The sequence below is a fragment of the Schistocerca serialis genome, chromosome 8, assembly GCF_023864345.2.
Source record: "Schistocerca serialis cubense isolate TAMUIC-IGC-003099 chromosome 8, iqSchSeri2.2, whole genome shotgun sequence".
Classification (NCBI taxonomy): domain Eukaryota; kingdom Metazoa; phylum Arthropoda; class Insecta; order Orthoptera; family Acrididae; genus Schistocerca; species Schistocerca serialis.
In genome coordinates this window covers 95,048,549-95,075,224 of record NC_064645.1, presented here as the reverse complement: position 1 = coordinate 95,075,224, position 26,676 = coordinate 95,048,549, and the positions used below count along the sequence as shown (strand labels likewise).

Sequence of the window (26,676 nt, the reverse complement as noted above, 5' to 3'; positions counted from 1 at the left end):
TGAATTCACGTTAATATCTGGGCGGCCAAATTAGCTTGATGTAAATCCTATGGAACCCATCTGGGTCGCTATTGGGCGCCATCACCGCGCACCCAAATCAGCGGACCGTTATTTACGCAAATTACATGACCTATACGTAGTCATGTAATGCCACATCTACACAAAGCCACCAACAAACTGTCGGATCCCTGATACGCAGAATCAGATGTGTATTTCGTTCGAAAGACGGACAAAGGAGCTGTTAAGCAGGTCATAATGTTTTGGCTCATCATTGTAGACTGGCAATAGCAAGAAAAGCATTTCTGAAGAGGAGAAATTTATTAGCACCGAATAGAATTACATGTTAGGAAGACTCTTTTGAAGGTATTTGTCCGAAGTGTAGCCATGTATGGAAGTGTAACATGGGTGATAAACAGTTTAGACGAGAAGAGAATAAAATATTTTGAAAAATAATGCTATAAAAGAATGCTGAAGATTAGTTGAATGGATCGCGTAACTAATGAGGAGGAAATGAAGAGAATTGGGAAGACAACAAATTTGCCGCACAAATTGAGTATGAGAAAGGATCGGTTGATAAGACACATTCTGAGACATCAAGGGATTGCCACTTTAGTACTGGAGGTAAGTGTTGGAGATAAAGGGGTAGAGGGAGACTAAGAGATGAACGTAGTAAGCAGATTCAGGAAGATGTAGGTTGCAGTAGTTATTCAGAGATGAAGAGGCTCGCACAGGATAGAGTAGCACGGAGAGCTGCATCAATACAGTCTTCGGATTGAAGAGCAAAACGACAGCCATATCATTTTAGCCATTTTTTTTTAACGGGACATAATGTGTCCGAACTACTCTAAAATCGCAAGCAGAGAAACTACGAATGCACCATTACAATATGGCGGCTCGACCATAGCCGATCACGATTTTCTAGACGAAGACGTTTTGAGTAGTTTAGTTAAGTACTGCACTCGCTGACTGTAGCTGCTTTGGTGCCCTGGGATGCTGACGTCAGCCACGTCGGCCACGAGCCGACGGCCCGTCAGTATGCCAAGGCTGACTTCTGTAGTCCGAGCTGAACTGTCCGTCATGTTTTCCCCAAACTATGGGATATTCATGGTTGTTTACATACGAGTCACAGTGCTAGGGGAGATTTCTAATTAAGTGTATTGAAGAATTCGTCTTAAATATGGGTGTCTGCTCAGCTGCGAACCGCACTAACTAGAGCAAAAATGGTTTTCGTATGTTTAGATTTCCTAATGACCGAGAATGAAGAAAAAGATGACTGTCGGAGAAACAAATAGAAACCACCCGGCGTTCAGTTGTGTATTGTAAATATACGCTAATGAAGGTAGTTATAAACATAAAGCCAGTCGCATGCAGTTGCGTTTCTTCCCAGTCGAAAACTGTACTGAAGCAGCTCATCTGAAAAATTTTCAGTTCCTGAGATATTTTCGCAACTGGAAAAGTGAGAGGAATATTTTTATGTATTTTACGTCTTATCATAAACATACATACGCAAATTGATTAATACTTAATTCATGTCTTATATAGGCACTGATAATTCAGATATTTTTGTAGTGGGTTGGTCATTGTCAGGGAACCACCACAAGTAACATAACCTTCAAAGAACAGTCTTTACCACGCCTCAACAAGCAACAAACCTATGATGAAGTACATCAAATGAATGCTGGTTACATGACAGATGAAACTATTAATAAAAAATGGTTCAAATGGCTCTGAGCACTATGGGACTCAACTGCTGAGGTCATTAGTCCCCTAGAACTTAGAACTAGTTAAACCTAACTAACCTAAGGACATCACAAACATCCATGCCCGAGGCAGGATTCGAACCTGCGACCGTAGCGGTCTTGCGGTTCCAGACTGCAGCGCCTTTAACCGCAAGGCCACTTCGGCCGGCTAACTATTAACAAAAATTCATTTCACTGTAAGGTGAAACTATACTTTCCCCCATCTCAGTACAATGAAAATGCGACATTTCTTAAAGTACCTCCTTTTGAATAAAAAAATAAACACCTCTTTCATAAGTGGCTGTCTAAAGGCAAAACTAGTACATAGCCGCAGGTTGTTACTGCGTAACACCCATGTTTGAAGACACTGGTACCGAGTTCTCAACTCGTCACATTTGATAACTTCGAATTATCACCCAAGTTCCGAGTCTGCATTTCTATAGTTTTGTAACTTTAAATTTCAGTTTTTCTATTATATGAAAAGGGCATACTAAATATCTCTATAAAAATTAATTACTGTTTGGTTCAGTTGATACATACAATACGAAATATTTTATAAAAAATACTTTAAAAAGTTTCGTGAATGAGTCAACCACCTACAGGGCAAACACTGCTGAAAGAGATGGAGAGAACATGGCGGACGATTCAGCCTGTTATGTAGGAGCTCTAGCCAAGGCTGTGACGTCATCGGCGGGCTGCTCCTCCTTGCCGTGCCTGCCTTCTGAAGTCGAACGGCCGTGTCGAGGCGAGTCACGCGTGGCTCACGTATTCCGCTGTGACGAAGGACGGCTGCCGTGCACGGGACACGATCCGCTGCCTCCTGGCAGGAGGCTGGCGGCGGCTGGTGCAGACGGCAGGTCCGTTTCACTGTGGCACCAAATTCTCCGAGGTGGACCTAGTGCGAGAGGCGGCTGCCCCGACCTGGTGTCGAACTCGCGGCTGCAGCTGGCACAGCCCTGGCGCCTTGGTAGTACTGCTCGGCCCTGAATGAATTTTTCTCAAAATTCGCAGTTGTTTATAAGGCCTCGGGGCACATTTTCTGCGCTACTGCCTAGCTCTCGGTCCCCTAATTCGTAACACAGTTCTAGCCCTGGTGTGGGGACGCCTTCCCACAGTTCTGCTAGCGCCGGCTATTGTTGCTGGGAGGTGCACGTTCCACAGAACACGGCTACCCCATTTCGCAATCGTTTTGCATACATGCATACCTGTCGCAAAGCTGCGCATACCGGCCAGCAGTAGCCAACGCAGCAAATGGCCCTTAGCACTATGGGACTTAACATCTGAGGTCATCAGTCCCCTAGACTTAGAACTACCTAAACCTAACTAACCTAAGGACATCACACATATCCATGCCAGAGGCAGGGTTCGAACCTGTGACCGTAGCAGCAGCGCGGTTCCGGACTGAAGCGCCTAGAACCGCTAGGCCACAGCGGGCGGCCCAACGCAGCACTCAGTGGCAGCTTCTTACAAATTTCACCTAAGACCAGGTAGCGACGCTACAGTGTTAATACAGCATACCCTGCGCCAGGCAGTTTACGGTGGCCTGTGCACTGTTTATGTAAACGCAGATGTAGCATCTAAGAGTAGCATGGCGTACCTTCAGTGTACCACAGGAGAAACTTACCTCTCAGATTTCACATCCAAATTCCACTGAAGAACCAAAAAAACTGGTATACCTGCCTACGATCGTGTAGGTCCCACGCGAGCACGCACAAATGTCGCAACACGACGTGGCATGGACTCGACTAATGTCTCAAGTAGTGCTAGAGGGAAATGACACCACGAATCCTGCAGGGATGTCCATAAATTCGTAAGACTACGAGGGGATGGAGATCTCTTCTTAACGGCACGTTGCAAGGCATCGCAGATATGTTCAATAATGTTCATGTCTGGGGAGTTAGGTGCACCAGCGGAAGTGTTTAAACTCAGAAGAGTATCCCTCTAGCAACTCTGTAGCAGTTCTGGATCGTGGGGTGTCGCATTGTCCTGCTGGAATTGCCCAAGTCCGTCGGAATGCACAATGGACATGAATGGATGCAGGTGATCAGACAGGATGCTTACGTACGTGTCACCTGTCAGAGTCGTATCTGGACGTATCAGGGGTCCCTTATCACTCCAAGTGAACACGCCTCACACCATTACAGAGCCTCCACAACCTTGAACAGTCCCCTGCTGACATGCAAACTCCATCGATTCACGATGTTGTCTCCACACCCACGTCCGTCCGCTCAATACAATTTTAAACGAGAGTCGTCCGAGCAGGCAACATGTTTCCAGTCATCTACAGTCCAATGTCGGTGTTGACGGGTCCTGGCTAGGCGTAAAGCTTTGTGTTGTGCAGTCATCAAGGGTACACGAGTGGGCCTTCGGCTCCGAAAGCCCATACCGATGAAGTTTTGTTCAATGATTCGCACGCTGACACTTGTTGATGGCCCAGCATTGAAATCTGCAGCAATTTTCGGAAGGGTTGCATATCTGTCGCGATGAACGATTATTTTCAGTCGCCGTCGGTCCCGTTCTTGTAGGATCTTTTTGCGGCCGCAGCGATGTCGCAGATTTGATGTTCTACCGGATTCCTGATAGTCACGGTTACTCGTGAAACGGTCGTACGGGAAAATCCCCACTTCATCGCTGCCTCGGAGATGCTGTATCCCATCGCTCCTGTGCCGCTCCTGTGCCGCCATCACGTTCAAACTCGCTTACATCTTGATAACTTGCTATTGTAGCAGCAGAAACCAATAACCGATCCAACAACTGCGCCATACACTTGTTGTCTTATACAGGCGTTGCCGACCGCAGCGCCGTCTTCTGTCTGTTCACAAATCTCGGTATTTGAATAGGCATCCCTATACCAGTTTTTTTTTGGCGCTTCAGTGTATATGTAATATGTAAAGGAGAAATTTCGAACAGTGGAAGAGAAATTTTGAACAGTTCTTCAGCGATTTGCATCTAAATTTTATAAGATATTCTAATGAAGATTTGGGTGGACATTAATTTTCTGCGCTTTAAACGACACTGTACAGCTTTTCTGCTGAAACTGACCGCGAGAAATAAAATGTGTTGTGTGAAAATTGGCAGTTTCGTTATCTTTCTGGCAGTTAGTTTCATCTACGATAGCAAAGCACGTAAACTTGTAAATCATTAGACAAATCGTATTCATATAAGTGTATATTCTTACTCCATATGTATAACTTCGAACAAAAATTGCATACGGAACGATGTGCTGTTTGCTTTCTCCCTTGCCGTCGATTTTATGAAGAACTGGGAACGAGAATTTACGGCTTATCGTTTTATATCTAGAATGCTGCTTCGTAATCTGAATCGTCCAAAACTTCGTAATTCTACTCATTCGCAGATTAAAACTATGCGAAATACTGTCGTCGAAGCTACTATTCTCATAGATCCAGCGGTTCGAGTAGTCTTCAAATGGTTCTGAGCACTAGGGACTTAACTTCTGAGGTCATCAGTCCCCTAGAACTTAGAACTACTTAAACCTAACTAGCCTAAGGACATCACACACATCCATGCCCGAGGCAGGATTCGAACCTGCGACCGTAGTGGTCGTGCGGTTCCAGACTGTAGCGCCTAGAACCGCTCGGCCACCCCGGCCGACCTCCAATACTAAATTGGTGATCCCTTGATCCCTCAGAATATGCCCCACCAATCGATCCCTTCTCGTAGTCAAGTTGTGCCACAAATTTCTCTTCTCCCCCATGCTCTTCAGTACCTCCTCATTAGATATGTGATCTACCCATATAATCTTCAGCATTCTTCTGTAGCACCACATTTCGAAAGCTTCTATTATCTTCTTGGCTAAACTATTTATCGTCCACGTTTCACTTCCATACATGGCTACACTCCATACAAGTACTTTCAGAAACGACTTCTTGACACTTAAATCTATACTCGATGTTAACAAATTTCTCTTCTTCAGAATCGCTTTCCTTGCCTTTGCCAGTCTACATTTTATGTCCTCTCTACTTCGACCATCATCAGTTATTTTGCTCCCCAAATAGCAAAACTCATTTACTACTTTAAGCATCTCATTTCCTAATCTAATTCCCGCAGCATCACCCGATGTAATTCGACTACATTCCACTATCCTCGTTTTGCTTCTGTTGATGTTCATCTTATAGCCTCCTTTCAAGACACTGTCCATTCCGTTCAGCTGCTCTTCCAGGTCCTTGGCTGTCTCTGACAGAATTACAATGTCATCGGCAACACTCAAAGTTTTTATTTCTTCTCCATGGATTTTAATTCCTACTCCAAATTTTTCTCTTGTTTCCTTTACTGCTTGCTCAATTTACAGGTTGAATAAAATCTGTGATAGTATTCAGGTTTAACACTAAAAGCAACAAGAAATCAATGTAAAGGCGAAAGGGAGACATAGATGTTTTGGAAGGTTCTGGAAAAATTCAGTGTGTCTATTATGGAAATAGCATACAACACACTAGTTTGACCAATTTTAGAGTACCGCTATAGTGTCTGGAATCCTTATCAGGCAAGGCAGCAGACGTCGAACGCATTAAAAGAGGCGCTGCTAGGATCAGTGCAAACGGGTACAGCCCATACGAAAGTGTAGCAGAGGCGCTCGGGGAACTTGAACTGGAATCCACGGAAGAAAGACGACGTAGCTCCGGCGAAAATCTATTGGTAAATTTAGAGAACATCTATTTGAAGAAGACTTTGCGACTGTTAAGTTACCACCAACGTATATCCCATGTAGGGATCGTGGGTATCAGATAGGAGACTGTAAGGGCACAGTATCGTTCCATGTTACGAATGTAACACTATCGCTGACGACAAAGGTGCCCAGAAGCAGGCACGAAAAACAAAGAGTAGTATTCCTCCGACTCCGGTGAGCCATGGACGAACTGGGGCGCTGGACTGTTTCGCGTTTTGATGGAGTTAATTTGTGGCACACTCTTATGGGATGATGTGCGATGATGTGCGGATCTGCACTACCCTTGATGATCGCCTTCGGCTAGTACGTCTGCGGACTGGCGAGAGAACCCATTCTTCCAGTATTTTGGTGGGTAGGGCTCTGCGATGTTGTTCCTGGCGGCATGGCGTGCTAAGCGGTCGGGTACGACTTTAGGTCGCGATTGCCTCCGATTGAGGGAGGTATGACGTCACATCGGTATGCCACGTGCGTTCTGCGTCCTCTTGTGTCACCTCTCGTGCGACAGCATCGCCGTATCATTTTTCAAGAGGACATCACTCGACCACAAACGGCACTTCTCTTTACGAAGCGTCTGCGTGCTTTAAGGTACTTCTGTGGCCAGTAAGAGCCTCAGATCTGTCAACGACAGGACACGTGTGGCAGCAGCTCGGACGTCAACTACATCCTGTTGCCAGCATTCGAGATATCAAGGACCAGGTCGCCTTTCCTCAGGAGACGATACAAGGCTTTATGACACCCTTCCCAAACCGAATCAGTGCAAGCGGTCGCACCAGAGGAGGTGCTACGTCTTACTGTTAATAAGCAGGCTAATACTGCCAAGTTCTCCTTACAACTGACTCGATGTTGTCACTGAAATCGTATGACGTACTCTCTCAAATGCTGAAGTTTCATTTACTCCCCTTCAGTTTTTTTTTGTCAAACAGTGTTATAAGAACAGAAGCAGACCTCACATTAAACGCTGTAGAACAACACTTTTAACTTGTCCATACCCGAAAGAAGATTCAGTGTTAAAAGAGCATAGGTCCGTTAGATATGAAATGAATCACTTAAACATTGCACCTCTAAAGTCATGAACTTAACTTTTCTTCAAAAGAGAATATGTCTATATAATTTTAATTAATATTGTGTTTATACTGGTTGCTGGTGAGGAGGAAAGTTAGTTATTAGTATTTTATTAATGATCTCATTCATAAGCAGCCATATCACAGTCATCACGTCTCTCAAGAAAGTCATAATTAAGCTTTACTTGTTTAATCAGAATCGGACGATGACTCTCCTTGTCCGCAGTCTCGATGATTCGAATCGATCTGCAATCCTGTGTAAATAAAATGTCTTGGTTTTCTTGCGTTGCGTAGTCAGTCGGGAAACCTCAGATCAAGCGGAAAGTTTACTTTGATAGAGGTTAATTATCCGATGAAATAATGGAGCTCTTGGATCTAATAACTGCAGGTTCGTTTCCAATTCATCGGAAGTTCCCTACTGATTACCAACGAAACGACACCTCCGTGCAGATTTCCAATTAGAGAATACATATATAATGAAATTCCTTACACAACTTTGATGTAAATGCTCAGTATATATTTTCTTGAGTAGCATACAATATATTTTCAATCTCTTTCTTCCAGTAATCTCGATAGCAAAATTACAATTATTCAATGCGGCTATTCGGCACGGAGGAGATCCTAAAGTCCTCTCATCACACCAGAGAGAATATTACAAATAGTAATTATGCGCTCGTGGAATAGTAATAGTACTGTACTACTTTGTGAATCGATTCTACGAGTATACAGATGGTCAAGTAGGAAACGTAATTCACTCATAGAATTGTGCAAGGATAATTAGTAGAATTTAAAGAGATATTACTTCTATCCCTATAACTTTCTGATACATACTTCTGAATTATTATTAACTTTTAATTTTACGTTCATTTCTTTCCAGTAGGCCGAGGAAGTCTGCCCTAACTCACACCAGCTGCCCAGCCTCTGACCGTGCAAAGTGGGCGCTGTAGATCGCTGAGAGCTCAATAACAGGATTCAACGTCTGAGACTGCGCTTTGGAGAGAGAGTACCGCCGAGCGCCTAGGAAGCACACGCCTCTTCGTAAGTGTTCGTAAGCTGCTGGTAAAACCTATTACCGTAACTGTAGAGTGTACCAGTTCAGTTATAACAACAGTGATAAATTAAAATGCTTAAGCAAATTTGTCTTACAGTGCCTCGACTTTCAGCAACACAATATTATTCATAATTTCTTCCTTCACTTCATTTATCAAAATCAGTGTTGACAGAAGTTCCGTAATGATCGTATTCTTTCACTTTTGTACATTTTTTTTTAAAGTAACGACAGCAATCTACAATTTCTGTGGAACAACCCAAGTGTCTAGTAAACCACAGTAGACACACGAGGTGTGATCAAAAACAGCGGGAAAGTTTTAGGAGTCTGTGCTTATTTATCAACTGCAACTTCAAAGTAATCCCCCTGTAATCTCCATCCTCCTTCCTTGTTCCATCTATTGTCCACATTAAATAATGCCCAGTCCAAGTAATTAATAAGCAAAGTCTTTTACGAAAATTTGAGAGGGGCAAAGGTTACAATAAAGTTTCAAGTTTACTTAACTTGTCATGTTGAGATGGCTTCTTCTTGTCTAGGGGTCCGATTCTTGAAGCTGAAAATCTAACATCCCAGGTCCTCACGGTTGGTTTGAACTAAGTAAATTGGAAGATTGTTTCTGCAGAATTTTGTTTTGGTAAATATATTTTCCACTGATTTTCTCACATTTTAGTATATCACACAGTAACAAAGCCGAAATTACATTTTTCGCACCTGTTATACAAGAATACGTCCAATCACATCAGAGACAAGCTTACGGCTCTCACACTCTGCGGAAATAACAATATTCCAACGGGTTTCGGCTTTTTCGTAACAAATGAATTCCTACTAGTTTTCGTTACATTATTAATTTCGATTATTATTTCATAAATGAACCCAGAAATAAACTTAGTAAACAGTACAGGATTGCGTAATAAATAATACAAATTTTAAGTGTGCAAATAATTCTTAATTTCAAATGTCTCTAAAAAAATAATTTTAACTGTACATTCAGAACTAGTAGTTATCGATTCTAACAATGAAACTAAAATATTTTATAAAGTAATTCCTTTTCATAAATTTTAGCTTGAAATATAACATACTGTGTATAAAATTATATGAAAGTTTTCGGAAAAGCAAATGAGACAATACTGACGTGTCCAAATTTCGAAAAAAAAATAACACTGGTATCGACAACTACTGTTGGGGAAGAGTGACACCAGAGGAGGATGTCTCGTTACACCCCTGAGATATAATATACTTGTGCCAACGCTTTTTCCAATCTTGGAAGCACTTCTGGAATTCACTTTTCGATCTGGCGTTCAGCTCCTTCTACGATTCTGTTTTTATCCCGTCAGAGATGGAAAAACGACGTCCGCTTGTGGTTCTCTTCAGCCTCGGGTCTCGAAAGAAGTCGCAAGGGGGGGGTTTTGTTTTTTGCCAAAAAACGCAAACAAATATGGAGGTGCGAGAGGGAGCATTATCGTGATGCAATTTCCACAAGTAGGTTTAACACAATTCTGCTCGTTTTCTTCGGATTGCATCACTCGAACGGCGCATAATTTCCAGATAGTACTCCTCATTGACCATACAACCATAAGTCAGAAACTCGTGATACACTATGCCACTGTAATCGAAGAAAACAGTGAGAAAAACCTCCACATGTGATCGAACTTGTCGAAATGTTTTCGGTATTGACTCTTCAGGCATTTTCCATTGGGACACTTGGGCAGTGGTTTCTACGTCATACGCATATGATCATGTTTTGACGTCTGTTATTACCTTCTTTATAAGTTGTCGACTTCATTCAACAGTTCCTGAGCATACCTACGCGATGTCGTTTTTGGTCAAAATTCAACGATTTCGGAACAAACTTTGTTGCTACACGTTTCATGAGCAAAACATCCCGAAAATTGCGTGGCATGAGCCAACGGATATGCCGATATCAGCAGCAACCTGTCATGGTGATTCGGCGATTTTCCGGAACCATTTTCATTACTTCCTCCACGTTGCCGTCAGTAACTGATGTGCTATGACGTAGAGGGCGATCGCCATCTTCAACGTCTTCTCGACTCCTTTTGAAACGTTTATATCACTCGTAAACTCTTATCTTAGTCAGCAAAAGCTACTGTCAAAATTTTGAATGCGGTGCTGCACTTTATTCCGGTTTTCAAGCAAAATTTAATGCAAATTCTTTGATCCATCCTTTTAAAAAGAAAAAATTCGCCGAGCACTCGAAAATACGTATAACGTTTTCGACTGTCAACAATAAACTACATACTGAATACAGCGTGAACGTACTAGTCGCACCAAAGAAATCCAGAACGCTCAGTTCGGAAATATATGTATTATCTGGTCTCGCTTTCCACCTTCGATCTTTTCAAAAAAAAAAAAAATTAAACAAACTTTTGATCATTTCTCAGTCATACAGCAGCGTGGAATCGTCCAAAAGGCGCCATATTCTGGCAAGCCAACTTCTCCCCACCTTCACGCATTCCTAATGACGCATTCTCCTGGCACAGATATGGCGCAGTGGTGTTGGAAACCTGTTTCCGGGATTCGATCAGGATGTCCTCAGTCGCCAATGCCCGGTGGGGGTCTGCCGACACAATGACAATGCATCCCTGTCGTCTTCAGCTGCCATGACGGGAGTGGATTTCCACGTAGCTTGCCACTGCCCTAAGACCATCCTCAAGCCTGCCTCCGAGGCCTCTCTCGGTTGAAAAAAAGCTTCTTTACTCATTAGCTTGTCGTGTAGTCAGATATCTACAGTCTCTTTTAGAAGACGGTTCCAGAAGGTGTTGGACTGTTGCAACAACATGGTGCCATCGTAATTCATGACATGTTTGTGGGAGAGGCAGTACTCTGCCACAGCGGGCTTTGTCGGTTGTTTGTTGTCCTTGTTGCCTCTATGTACAGTACATCTCTCCTGTATCATCCACATAGGCTGGTCTACATATAGTCCCAAACGTTTTGGGTCAAATTAAAACAGGTGATGGTGGGTCCACGACCAATTATATTGAACTAGGGAACCTGTCATCGGAAATGCAAATTTGTTGTGTTGTGTACACCGTATAACGACAACATAGCTCATGGTAACTGTTCAAAGTGACGACTGCCAGTCTCAATGCATACATGACAACGACGCATGAAGTTCTCTCTTAAAGATATCTGGCATCTGTTGTAACAGGAACAGGCAGCTTGGGCGCTAGCAAGCAGGTCTTCATCCTTTTTTACGGGGGTTTCACACACCAACGTCTTGATGTAACCCCAGAGGAAAGGGTTCAGAGGTATGAGATCCTCGCGATCGCGCTGACCATTGGAGAGGACGTCGCTTTCCAGTCCAACGATGGGGGTATGCGTTGTTCAAGTGTTCGCATACATTAAAATCGATGTGGGCTGGTGTGTTGTCGCGTTAAGACCACATCCTTTTGCGGACAGCAGGGGTACAGTCTCCAAGAGCTGTGGCGGTACGTCTCGCAGGAACAACAGGTAACGTGGACCAATCAAACGCGGAGGCAGCAAATAAACTCTTATTAAGTGACCTTGGACAATGACCACCCATACGTTTTCAGAGAACAGTTGCTCGTGGCTACCAATGTAGGTGGTATGGGGATTGACCTCACTCCAGAAATGACTGTTGCGACAATACCAAGTGTATGAAGTTCGGCATTACGGTACTGAAGTGACTAATCCATTGACAAAAGTGAACAAGGGGCTCAAAATCCGTTGGTCCCATTGGTTGCACACATTCTTTACGATATGGGTGCAATATCTGTTCAGCTATTACTCTCTACACCGCATCGATCAAAGTGTGGTTTTCATTGGCAAGTTGACAGGTGACTTTTGCTGGGTGGTTGGCCAAACGATCCAGCAGCATCTCCTCAGTGTTAAGTTTCGGACATGTCTCTCGTGGCTTGAATGGCTTCGCCTATCAGAAGTTGCTGTCCACGCAGATAAACTTCTTCCAACTAGGATGATACTTGTCAGGAAAGCATTCTCTGTACATTCATGCTGCTTTTTCGGCACTACCACCTGCCACATCGTACATTAATTGCATGTCTGCCAACTCTTGCGATGAGTAACATTATATTTTTGACTACGTGTCACGCACTGTATACAGCTACATACCTCACTATAGGCACATCAAAAGCTGTCTGACGCAATGGACAACTGACCCCAGGGACAATGTTATGCATGTGGCACAGGTTAAAGCGGCTGTGCGGTGCATCCGGTCCGCATATGACAAACGTGCTATGAGATAAATTGCGTACAGTACGTCTGTTTGGTGGTAAGGTGAATATGCTGTTTATCACCCGCTGCCTGTTCCAGGATGTTTGCAAGAGTGTGGCAGCACTGCATGCGTTATTCCAGTACAGGCATCGACTCAAGAGATCGTCACCTTGAACAATTAAAATGAGCTACGTTGTTGTTGTATGGTGTACACCGTGTATAACACAACATATATGTACTTTCGACCATTGGTTCCCAATCTCAATATACTTATAATCGGTTGTCAACCCACTAGCACCCATTTCGACTTGACCCAAAAGGTTTGAGACACTCCGTATATTTTCCCTATTTCCAGAGACATAGGTCACCCTTGACTCATACCAAAAAGCCTTTAGTCTCGTAGTTCTTCTACTTCTCGTCTCATTTCTGCTTCGCTGATGCTCGCATCACCATCCTTTCCACAACTTTCGAAGTTGCCGCTCCTCTATGTTTCCTTCTGTAACGTAACTAACGCTTCTCTGTTTCGCAAACTGGTGTAAGCCTATTTTTTCTTCAATTGTAATAGCTCTGCGATCTCTTCATGATCACTCAAATTTGTCGGAACGGTCCTATCAGACGACGAATCATTACACACATGTTCTTCGGTTGTGGTAAAAACTTCGACTCGCTCATCTACTTTCTTTATTGCAGTTTTGTGCAACTTAGTACTTCCTTAATGACCTTCTCCGTGACTTGTCCTATCTTTGTACTACTTGTCTCGATACTCTTCACGTTGCTGTCAATATCTTTTCTTGATTCATCAGTCTTTTCCTTAGCTTTCTAAAGCCAGTGTCCTAAATTTATGATCAAAACCACATGGATGTTAGTCAGCTTTCTGTGTTAACTGATCCTGTATCTGCTTAACTTGCTCTTTGAGTTTCTTATTTCGTTCCTCACTCCTCTTTGATTTTCTTCGATCTTCTTATATAATTATATAATTTTGTAAATTTTTCGTCATGCTCCCCTTGATTGTTCTCTGAACTGTTCGTCACTCTTTTCTTTTACGTTTTTGAACTGTTGTATTAAAACTGTTAGCATATCAAATGCTGCTGGAACCTTGAGGGCTCGGTTCATGATTTACGACACTCTGCACCGTTGTTTATGACCAGTGCCTTAGAATGTCTGCGTCGCCCGTGAAATCGTCACACAGTCCTCGCCCATCTCTATGCTGGACGCTAAACCCTTACGTTCCCATGTTTTCGGCTCTAACAATGAACTAACTTTTGGGAGGAGGCTGACAGGCGTTCACGAAATAGGTGTTTCAAATTACTTTTCCGAAACAGCTTCACATGAATACCGACAAGACTCCTTCAAATAACACCACAGCCCACTTCTTCGCCTTCGTTTCTCTAGCTCGGATTCCGCCAGTGGCTGTACAACAGGGATTGACAGAAATGGGAAGGCAATTGTAGAGACAACAATCCCACCGATATTCGACATTTAATGGTCCTCAATGACTGGCCTTATTACGCCACCGGCTCAGTGGAGCAGTTACAAACAGTAAAATTGACGTTTGTATAAATTTTACCTAACAATTCTGTGCATTTCAACAGCATAACATAAATCGTATATTCGTCACGTCTTCTGACTAAGAAATGCAGTTAGTTTTAGCACAAAGTTTACAAAATTTCTTTTTCTTTCATTACCTGTTGGGCACGTTCAAATTAATAATGTTAATGAAATAGCTGACTATGTCGGTGGTGTAATAGCCCAATCAATAGAGACCAAAAACCGGTCGAATATCTGGAATAGTTCGTGCAGTCGGACATTTTTGCACAGTGGTAGGAGGGGGTGCCACGAATAACATAGGAGGAATCATAAGTGGAGGGAGATGAGTGTGGGGGTGAAGGTGCGTTTGAAGGTCAATTTTGTACATTTTTCTTGAATAACTCCAAACCCTTGGCCTCTAGCGAACCCACTACGTTAAATTAACTACAGAAAAGGTGTAATGCTTCATCGGTTCACGGAAGGCGTCGGATAATGTTGTGGAAGCTGCACTATATTTCAAAGAGAAAACTTCTCGACATCATCAGGTACTTATTGACGATTTGCTGCAGTTGCTCGCCAACATATGCTCTGGTTCGCTAGAAAAACGCAGGCGCCAAGGAACGGGGCTATAATGTCAATACAGACAAATCATAGAGCGCGGCGACATTTACTGCCCACTGCCGGAGAAACGGGCCACGGTCTCCGCATGCGCGACGCAGGAAAAGCGTAGCCGCAAATCGCGGCCCAGCGCGTTCGTGGACAGAGTGTTGGCGACCAGGTTTAAGTTTGTGCGGCCTCCGATTTCCCGTCTGTGTTGAGACGGATTCGTTCGTCTGCGGCCGACGATGCCTTAGTACCGCCAGTGATGGTTCCCATGCCATGCGGAGCTAAATCCCGTGTCTCTATTAATCAGTTAGTTGTTGTTGTTGTTGTTGTTGTTGTTGTTGTGGTCTTCAGTCCTGAGACTGGTTTGATGCAGCTCTCCATGCTACTCTATCCTGTGCAAGTTTCTTCATCTCCCATTACCTACTGCAGCCTACATTCTTCTGGACCTGCTTAGTGTCTCATCTATTGGTCTCCCTCTACGATTTTTACCCTCCACGCTGCCCTCCAATACTAAACTGGTGATCCCTTGATGCCTCAGAACGTGTCCTACCAAACGATCTCTTCTTGTAGTCAAGTTGTGCCACAAACTCCTCTTCTCCTCAATTCTATTCAGTACCTCCTCATTAGTTATGTGATCTACCCACCTAATCTTCAGCATTCTTCTGTAGCACCACATTTCAAAAGCTTCTATTCTCTTCTTGTCCAAACTATTTATCATCCATGTTTCTCTTCCATACATGGCTACACTCCATACAAATACTTTCAGAAACTACTTCCTGACACTTAAATCTATACTCGACGTTACCAAATTCCTGTTCTTCAGGAACGCTTTCCTTGCCATTGCCAGTCTACATTTTATATCCTCTCTACTTCAACCATCATCAGTTATTTTGCTCCCCAAATAGCAAAACTCCTTCACTACTTTGAGTGTCTCACTTCCTAATCTAATTCCCTCAGCATCACCTGAGTTAATTTGCTTTTGTTGATGTTCATCTTGTATGCTCCTTTCAAGACACTGTCCATTCCGTTCAACTGCTCTTCCAAGTCCTTTGCTCTCTCTGACAGAATTACAGCGTCATCAGCGAACCTTAAAGTTTTTATTTCTTCTCCATGGATTTTAATACCTACTCCGAATTTTTCTTTTGTTTGCTTTACTGCTTGCTCAATATACAGATTCAATAACACCGGGGAGAGGCTACAACCCTGTCTCACTCCCTTCCCAACCACTGCTTCCCTTTCATGTCCCTCGACTCTTATAACTGCCATCTGCTTTCTGTACAAATTGTAAATAGCCTTTCGCTCCCTGTATTTTACCCCTGCCACCTTCAGAATTTGAAAGAGAGTATTCCAGTCAACATTGTCTAAAGCTTTCTCCAAGTCTACAAATGCTAGAAACGTAGGTTTGCCTTTCCTTAACTTTTCTTATAAAATAAGTTTCCCCTTGCTTTCAGCCGTTCGCAGTACCAGCACAGCAAAGCCGTTTTGGTTAGTGTTACAAGACCAGATCAGTCAATCATCCAGACTGTTGCCCCTGCAACTACTGAAAAAGCTGCTGCCCCTCTTCAGGAACCACACGTTTGTCTAGCCTCTCAACAGATATCCCTCCGTTGTGGTTGCACCTACGGTACAGATATCTGTATCGCTGAGGCACGCAAGCCTCCCCACCAATGGCAAGGTCTATGGTTCATGGGGGGGGGGAATTAGTTCGTTATTTATACGTATATCCAGCACATGAAAACGGACGGAAGGATCTTTGTCCCTCCGTAGTTTATGCTGTGTCTCATGTCAAGACAGTGTTCAGCTACAGCAGACTTCTCTGGCTGACCCAGTCTGGTGTGACGTCTATGTTCAGCGCATCTATCCTTAACAGTGCGGCACGTCTGGCCAATGTATGATTTCCCACAATGGCTCGGGATTTTATATGTTTCTGGTCTCGTTAGGACCTACGTTGTCTTTAACAGACCCAGTACAGTTTGCAGTCGCGCCGGAGGACGGAAGACACGTTTTATTTGAAGTTTCTTGACCTGCCTGCCGGCCATAAAGGACACGCCACCAAAGTAGGGCAGAAAAACTATCCTCTTGGAGTTCTCCGTTTCTTCTGGCCGCTATTGAGGTTTATTGAGTGCATGTTGACACGCATTACGAATCCGTTGTACAAATACAGAGCTAAGCTGCCTGCATGTGAGACAACCCTATGAACGACACAGTCCGTAATACGACACTTGGTTGAGGTGAGTGACGGCAGCTCGTAGCTCATAGGTATAGGTCAGTATGAGTTGGTTTACGATGTACACTGTGACCCAAGTAACTGTCTTCTTGCCGGCCTGTGTGGCCGAGCGGTTCTAGGCGCTTCAGTTTGGAACCGCGCGACCGCTACGGTCGCAGGTTCAAATCCTGCCTCGGGCATGGATGTGTGTGATGTCCTTAGGTTAGTTAGGTTTAAGTAGTTCTAAGTTCTAGGGGACTGATGACCACAGCTGTTAAGTCCCATAGTGCTCAGAGCCATTTGAACCATTTTTAACCGTCTTCTTTTCTGTGGACCAAGACATATAAGAACGGAATGTTTCCATTTTTCTCTACTTACATGGTGAAGTAAACGCTCGGATGGAAGGCTTTAAGGTTTCCCACAAACACAGGAGGCCTCACTGCCCATGTGGCCATAGTACGAAGGTGTCGTCCACACACCTGCGGAGATATTTAGGTTTCAACGCCGCTGACTGATGTGCTTTCTCCTCGATGTGTTCCATAAAAAATGGTTCAAATGGCTCTGAGCACTATGGGACTTAACTGCTGAGGTCATCAGTCCCCTAGAACTTAGAACTACTTAAATCTAACTAACCTAAGGACATCACACACATCCATGCCCGAGGCAGGATTCGAACCTGCGACCGTAGCGGTTTCGCGGTTCCAGACTGTAGCGCCTAGAACCGCTCGGCCACTCCGGCCGGCGTTCCATAAAAAGGCAAGCCACAATCGGAGGCAAAGGACCACCCACAGCAAAACCGTCAGTTTTCTCAAAATATTGTTCATTAAATAAAAAGTAGGTCGAGGTAAGCACATGTCCGAATAGATGTAAGATGTCCTCCTCCAACTTAGCTCCTATAAGTTGTAATGAATCCACCAGAGGAAATCGAGTGAACGAAGAGACCACATCGAAACTCACTTAAGACGTCAGCTTGTTCGAGACGATACGTCCTCAGTCCCTGTATAAAATCTTCTGAGTTTCGAATGTGATGTTCCTTGGAATGGGCTCAGAAGAGAAGGCAGATGTTTTGTTAGGTAATATGTTGGGGCTTCTGTATTTGTCACAACGGGGCGAAGCGGAACCCCTTCCTTATGGATCTTAGGCAGCCCATAAAGTCACTGTGGAAATGGCGCTTGTACTCTTAAACTCCTTTCATGAAGTTCAAGAAACTGGCTGGATTTGAAAAGGACGAATGTCTTCCGTTGTAATGCAATAGTTGTATCCTTCTGGAGGCGACGATGCGTTGACTATTGCAGTAAATCCGCCATCTCGCCGATGTAAGATGTTGCAGGCAAAATAACAGTAGCACTTCCCTTACCAGCAGGTGAAATTATTATTTCTGTGTATTCTCTTAAGGAAAGGACCGCTTTTCTTTCTTCGATGTCGATGTTCTGCATGTGTTCGGGCATCCTAGCTGTGGTCCTGCGAGTCTCTCGCCTCATTTCTTCAGCACTCTCACTGGGAAGTTTCAGGACATCTTGCTCAATGATACTTATAAAAATCTTGATAGGGAAGGTATTTGGAGTGGGCACAAAGTTTGGTTCCTTTTCCAACTCTGATATTGCAGTGTTACTCAGTTGTTTATTTGTGAAATTAAACACAGTGCGTCAACATGGTTTTATGTTCTTGCGATGATTGGCGTGTAAGGTGGTGGAACTTGGAAGTTTTCGCGTTACGGCCTGGAGCAGTGTTCTGTCCGAAAGTGACCTCGTAGCATTGTCCACACGTTTAATGAATAATATTTTGAGAAAACTGACGGTGTTGCTATGGTTAACCGCTTGTCTCTCATAGTAGCTAACCTTTTTATGGAACACCTCGGCCGCGCGGGATTAGCCGAGCGGTTTAAGGCGCTGCAGTCATGGACTGTGCGGCAGGTCCCGGCGGAGGTTCGAGTCCTCCATCGGGCATGGGTGTGTGTGTTTGTCCTTAGGATAATTTAGCTTAAGTAGTGTGTAAGCTTAGGGACTGATGACCTTAGCAGTCAAGTCCCATAAGATTTCACACACATTTGAACATTTGAACACCTCGAGGGAAAAGCACTTCTGTCAGCGGTGTTGAAACCTAAATGTTTTTGAAGACATGTGGACGACACCTTCGTAATGTGGCCACATGGAGCACTATGACATCCTGGGTTTTCGGAACACCTTAACTCCTTCCATCCGAGCGTTTACTTCACCATGGAAGCAGAGAAAAATGGAGGCCTCCCGTTGTTAGATGCTTTGGCCCGCAGAAAAGATAACGGTTTCTTGGGTCACACTGTATTTCGTCAACCAAGTCACACTGACGTCTTATGTACACGCTACGAACTGCCATCACTCATCTCGTTCATACTCATATGCAGGGAGCTTAACATCAAAGCTTAGCCATCTTCGCTCTGTTTTCGTACAAAACAGGCACTCTGGTAAACAGATTCGTAATGCATTTCAACTTGCACTCACTACATCTCAAGAGCAGCCAGAAGAAACGGAGAACCCCACGAGGATGGTTCTTCTACCCTACGTCGGTGGTGTGTCCTTTATGATCGGCAGACCGTCCAAGAAACATCAATCTTTCGCCCTTTAGAGCGATTGCAAACGATGCTGGCTTCTGTTAAAGACGATCTAGGTCTGAGGAGACCAGGAATATATAAAATCGCGTGCCAGTGTAGGAAATCATACATTGGTCACACGTGTCGTAGTGTTACGGATAGACACAGATGTCACACCACTCTGGGTCAGCCAGAAATGTCTGCTGTTACTGAACTCTGTCTTGTCACGGGACACAGCATGAACTATGGAGAGATCCTTTCGTCCGCTTGCACGTACTGGGACTCCATATTTATAGAAGCAGTCGAAATACCTATAAGTAACAAATGGCTCTGAGCACTATGGGACTTAACTTCTAAGGTCATCAGTCCCCTAGAACTTAGAACTACTTAAACCTAACTAACTTAAGGACATCACACACATCCATGCCCGAGGCAGGATTCGAACCTGCGACCGTAGCGAACGCTCGGTTCCAGACTGTAGCGCCTAGAACCGCTCGGCCACCCCGGCCGGCCCTATAAGTAACGACCTGATTAATAGAGACAGGGGATTTCAGCTCATCATAGCATAGGAACTAGCATTGGCGGTACTAAGACATCGTCAACCACAGACGAACGAGTCCCGGCATTGTATGTCGCCGTGCTCTAGGACTCGTCTACGATGACGCGGCAGCGCCACCCGTTGGCGCCTGCGCTTTTCTAGCGAGTCAGCGTACATTCTGGCGAGCCACTGCAGCAACTCGTAAGTAAGCACCTGAAGATGACGAGCAGCTGTCACGTTGAAATATAGTGCAGCTTTCACAATGCTGTCTGATGTGACACCTGTGAATCAATGAAACCACAAAAAGGGTCCTCCTCACTTTTTCTGTAGGACTAATAGTTTGCTCATAGTGAGAGAGATGGTACGAAATCCTCACATATGGTTTTTGAAGGCCAGGTATAACATTGGGGTTACTTAAAACGACAGTGATAGGAACAGCTGAATAACCCTGAATAGATATTAGATACGCTATGCACTATTTCATTGTGCAGTACGACAGATACAGCCGGTCGCTGTGGCCGAGCGGTTCTAGGCGCTTCAGTCCGGAGCCGCGCTGCTGCTACGGTTGCGGGTTCCAATCCTGCCTGTCCTTAGGTTAGTTAGGTTTAACTAGTTCTAAGTCTAGGGGACTGATGACCTCAGATGTTAGGTCCCATAGTACTTAGAGCCATTTGAACCATTCTGATATAATGGGACAACATTAAGCAGCCATTATGTCTGTTGACAGTAGCGGATGAAGTTAACCATCTGACAGCAATAGGCAGACTGACCGATATTGTGAATACGAACATTTTAATCCTAGAAGCTGCCCCAGGTGACAGTTACGTGATCATATCATACTCACAGAATAACATAAAAAAATGCAAAATGTGCAGCAGTTTAAAAACATTCTAATGTACTCTGCGTCTACCTGTTTTTAGACTACTGCACATTATTTAATTCCTTTATATTAATATGTAAAAGAATTCTTTGTTTACTGAAATGCAGCCTGTTGACAGCTTCAATGACAAAAAGTGATATCCACAATATCGGACAGTTTGCCTGTCGCTGTCGGTTGGTAACCTCATCCGATACTGTCAACAGGGAAGATGCTCCTTATCTTGTCTCATTAACTGACTATGATGTAACTGTTATACTGGACAATGAAAAGATGAATAGCGTATTTAATAATCACAGTTTCTGAGATAAGTTTTATTAAAAAAATCTCTTCGTATGTAGTTTTTTTTTATTGACGACTGTGGATTATTTCCACAAATTTGATTCAACTTCATCTTACGCTTTGGAATTGTAAATATGCTTGTGACAATGCATCTTGCTTCAATAGGTGATCTAGACACTACTTTCTATTATGCGATATGTATTGTTACAACTATTATAAAATCACTAATTTCGTCCATTGTTCGTATTATGAATACTGAACTGTAGCCGACCTATACTTTCAGATCTGAAGATGGCCATTTAAGTTGTCGAAAATAGTAATCGAACTACCCATCCCTACGCTCTTGGCAGATAAAAAGTTTTCCTAAAGAACTATGATTACAGATAAACGCAATTTGTACAGTTTTAATAAATATTTTAGTAAAAGATACGATAGTTTAGTTTACTGTCTTTGAACAGAATACTAAACATTATTTAAACGCTAAACCATTGAACTAGTGGAGGTAAAACAGAACTGTCTGACTATGGTTAAATCACTTACGAAGTTCTGCAATGTTTATTCTTGAGTCCATTGCTATGTGTCATATATGCGAATGATAAGCCAAGATAGATAATTTTCATTGATTTTAATTTTACGTAGTCCATAAAGGTTGATAACAACAAAGCAAATGGTAGAAATGGTTCTAAAAGACATTCTTTTAATTCACAAATATGCAATTTATTCAGATCTGTTCAACAAATGATGTGATAGCAATGATAAATGTTGTACAGACTAAGGTGCTAATAATTAGACGGTTTTCGAATCTTTTAACATTTATACATTAACAAGAATTACAAACAGAACATGCTAATGCTTCTCGAAAAAATAGGGCCGAAAAGTTCTGCTCTTCATGTCAATGAACCTCACAATTATGAAGAAGTTAATATACTGCACATCACGTTTTACAGAATAACACTGTAAGGTAGCTCATCTTTTATAAGAAATGTCTCGCATCGATAATTACAATCTTTAAAAAGCTGATGTCTGTATTTTGGTGAATCACGAGATTACGAAATGATACTTGTCATGTAATCCTCAATAGCTTAATTTTTTAACAAATTATTAATAAAATTGACTTGAAAATAAGATATGTATCACTGTGTGTATTTGCTGAAACGTATGACATCAAGACTCCGTCAGACATTCGTGGAAGTTCAGTTTTTAATCAAAGATTAACACATATTTCGTTTCTTTTGTTGCAGGAAATGACCGCCGAAGCCACCGTCGTTCTGCCCGTGTGGCTTAACAAAGACTTCGCGAAAACTTCGCTGAAGGAGTCGAACAGTTGTGGAGACTTCAAGATCCTGTCAGTAGACGTCCAACGAGCGACAGCTCCGGGTGACAACTACCTGAGTGAAGTCTACCGCATGACCGTTCACCTAGAGCACAACGTGAAACAGTATAAAAGGAGCGTGCCGTTGATAATAAAATGTCTCCCAGACAGCGAAGTCATGAAGACAATAGCACAGGACATGCAAGCCTTCGAACAAGAGACTCTCATGTTCTGCGAGACGATTCCCGCCATGTCGAAAATCCTGGAGGAAGCGGCCCCCGGCAAATACACGCAGCTGTCAGCAAAGTGTTTCGCCTCCGGACGGGAGCCAGTCAGCTACGTAGTGCTCGAGGATTTGAAGGCCAGAGGGTTCGCTTTGGCGAAGAGGTGCAAGGGACTGGATCTGGCGCACGCCAGACTCGTGGTCAGGAAACTGGCAGAGTTCCACGCGTCTTCCGTCAGGCTGTACGAGCAGAGACCATCTGCGCTGGACCGCTACCAGACCTTTCGAATGTTTGAGGGAGACATGGCTAAGCACCTGGAACCCTACGTGAAACAGGGCTGCAAATTACTTGCAGATCAGCTGGAGACGTTAGAGAAACCGTACTCCAAGTACGCACCCAAAGTGCGAGCTCTCTCGGAAAACATATTTCCACGGCTACTAGAGTTGGTGAAACGGAAGAGAAAGTTTCGTGTGCTAACCCACGCAGATACCTGGGTCAACAACATCATGTTCAAATATGCAGGCGGAGTCGTCCGAGACGTGGTTCTACTTGATTTCCAGTTGGCTTCATACAATTCGCCTTCGATTGACTTACAGTATTTTACACACACGAGTCTCATGGAAGAGGTGTACTCCGATCACTTGACAGACCTTTTGAAAGAGTACCACAACCATTTAGTCGAAGTGATGAGCGATATTGGTGTCAGTACCGACAAACAGATATCCTTCGAGGAGCTTCTGGAAGATTTCGAAGAGCATTCTCTGTACGCCGTATTCGCATCGGTAGGTGTGTTGCCGGTTGTACGCACTGAAGAAGAGACGAGGTTCGACGTAGAGTCTTCAGTCAAAGAAAATGACAGTGATACCAACAGAAAGGCCTTCGCAGGTGCTTCGTATGTGGAAGCTGTAAAGCAGATGCTTCCACAATTTGAAAAGAAAGGTTTATTCTCAAGTAATTAGTATCTTTATTTTCTGACGAAACAAACTTGACTGTTGTGTATCTAAAAATTAAGTAGAGTGACCATGTTTTCTCCATGTTTTATTCTTAGTCCTGTCACCTGAAGTACCAATCGTATATTTCCAGTCACTCAGCACTGATAATATCTAGATGACCAGTCTTTCAGTAACAGTAACTATATTTGACACTGTAACATGTTATTGCACATAAGAATGATATACACTACGTAAAAATATTGGCAACCTATGTATGTTTTTATCATCTCGTTAATAAACTCCATTATGGGTAAGATTTTCAGCACTATAAATCTCAACAAGATTCCCTTTCTACCATAAATCTCAACGAGATTCCCTTTCTATCCCTTACCTGGGCCCCACATAGTAAAAGTGCAATTATTATTTCTGCTGTGCTTGCAAATGAATGAAACAACATTCGCAGACTTAATATGGCTTCAGAAAAAAATTGGAATTTTGAGATCTGGAACGTGAAGGCCCAGTCAGTGTGCACAATGTACGAGGTGCATTCAAGTTCTAAGGCCTCCGATTTTTTTTCTAATTAACTACTCACCCGAAATCGATGAAACTGGCGTTACTTCTCGACGTAATCGCCCTGCAGACGTACACATTTTTCACAACGCTGACGCCATGATTCCATGGCAGCGGCGAAGGCTTCTTTAGGAGTCTCTTTTGACCACTGGAAAATCGCTGAGGCAATAGCAGTATGGCTGGTGAATGTGCGGCCACGGAGAGTGTCTTTCATTGTTGGAAAAAGCCAAAAGTCACTAGGAGCCAGGTCAGGTGAGTAGGGAGCATGAGGAATCACTTCAAAGTTGTTATCACGAAGAAACTGTTGCGTAACGTTAGCTCGATGTGCGGGTGCGTTGTCTTGGTGAAACAGCACACGCGCAGCCCTTCCCGGACGTTTTTGTTGCAGTGCTGGAAGGAATTTGTTCTTCAAAACATTTTCATAAGATGCACCTGTTACCGTAGTGCCCTTTGGAATGCAATGGGTAAGGATTACGCCCTCGCTGTCCCAGAACATGGACACCATCATTTTTTCAGCGTTGGCGGTTACCCGAAATTTTTTTGGTGGCGGTGAATCTGTGTGCTTCCATTGAGCTGACTGGCGCTTTGTTTCTGGATTGAAAAATGGCATCCACGTCTCATCCATTGTTACAAGCGACGAAAAGAAAGTCCCATTCATGCTGTCGTAGCGCGTCAACATTGCTTGGCAACATGCCACACAGGCAGCCATGTGGTCGTCCGTCAGCATTCGTGGCACCCACCTGGATGACACTTTTCGCATTTTCAGGTCGTCATGCAGGATTGTGTGCACAGAGCCCTCAGAAATGCCAACTCTGGAGGCGACCTGTTCAACAGTCATTCGGCGATCCCCCAAAACAATTCTCTCCACTTTCTCGATCATGTCGTCAGACCGGGTTGTGCGAGCCCGAGGTTGTTTCGGTTTGTTGTCACACGATGTTCTTCCTTCATTAAACTGTCGCACCCACGAACGCACTTTCGACACATCCATAACTCCATCACCACATGTCTCCTTCAACTGTCGATGAATTTCAATTGGTTTCACACCACGCAAATTCAGAAAACGAATGATTGCACGCTGTTCAAGTAAGGAAAATGTCGCCATTTTAAGTATTTAAAACAGTTCTCATTCTCGCCGCTGGCGGTAAAATTCCATCTGCCATACGGTGCTGCCATCTCTGGGACGTATTGACAATGAACGCGGCCTCATTTTAAAACAATGCGCATGTTTCTATCTCTTTGCAGTCCAGAGAAAAAAAATCGGAGGCCTTAGAACTTGAATGCACCTCGTACATGTCCATCAACAGGCTAACGGTTGGGTGCTTATTTAGCACTTCTGAGCCGAAATGCGATGAAGCATTGTCCTGTGGGTAAAGAATGCGTTCCTACTCGTCTTCAGCTTCTGCAAGAGGAAGCCCACATCATGACTTCAAAATAATTCTCACTAGCCGTAGTTTTTAGAGAAAGGGATCGAGTGCCATGATGTTTCTGTTAGTTGACCTGTTCGTCGCTTGCACTTTGAGTGAGATACAGAACACTCCAGTGTACTGAGTATTACCTGAGAACTCAAGTATGACAATTTCTTCAACACAACTATCCACACACATAAAAAATAGTTTTTCTGAAAAAAATTACATGGAATAATATTCTTCAAATCCACAGAATTTATAAACTCCAACCTTTGATACCTAGACTCAGTTACTTTTGTGTAAAATCAGTATTTTTCACCTAATATGGCAGATGTCTGATTTCTGGATTATTTCATTAGTTTTGTACAAGCCATTGTTTCCTTTCCCAGTTTACCGTATTTGCCACGTTCCTTTTTTGTGATTCAAAATACTCTTAGTCAAACCTAACGAGATTTTTCTTTCTTACTTTTGTTGCTGTCAGTAATTGCTTGTCTTCTCCCACACTTTTGAGCACTTCCTTATTTCACACCATACCAACCTATGTCATCCAATTTTCTGCATTATGTAACAGGACATTCCAGACAAAACGTATCAGCCATTTCTTCAGGCTGAGGATGGTACTTTTGCAAAATATCATACTGTTCTTAACAAACGCCTTCTCTGTTGTTGTTAGTCGAGTTTCTGCTCACTTCAAATTCGTCCTTCCATCCTCTGTTCTGCTTCCTAGATATTTGTATTATTGTACGTATTCTAGTTTTTCTCCACTTCACATTTCTTCCACCTTTCACGACAATTTACATCCCAAAAACATTTTCAGTATACTACTGTTTCCACAATTCCTGAAGTTATTTCTCACTGTCTGTTCGGAGGACCACTTTGTCTGCAAATT

At 43.4% G+C, this 26,676-nt stretch overlaps 1 protein-coding gene across 3 annotated transcripts in view; it reads left to right on the top strand.

The window, feature by feature from the left end:
• The window catches only part of LOC126416278 (uncharacterized), a 47,790-nt gene extending 23,665 nt beyond the window's left edge, over positions 1 to 24,125 (top strand). For 2 of the 3 annotated variants that reach the window (XM_050083920.1, XM_050083921.1), the window contains exons 2-3: positions 8,362 to 8,522; positions 22,585 to 24,125. In XM_050083920.1, coding sequence (XP_049939877.1) covers positions 22,588 to 23,838 — 1,251 coding nt within the window. In that variant the 5' untranslated portion in view covers positions 8,362 to 8,522; positions 22,585 to 22,587 and the 3' untranslated portion in view covers positions 23,839 to 24,125. The remainder of the gene's footprint in view (positions 1 to 8,361; positions 8,523 to 22,584) is intronic. The other variant, XM_050083922.1, reaches the window with a different exon arrangement.
• Positions 24,126 to 26,676: the final 2,551 nt, after the last annotated feature.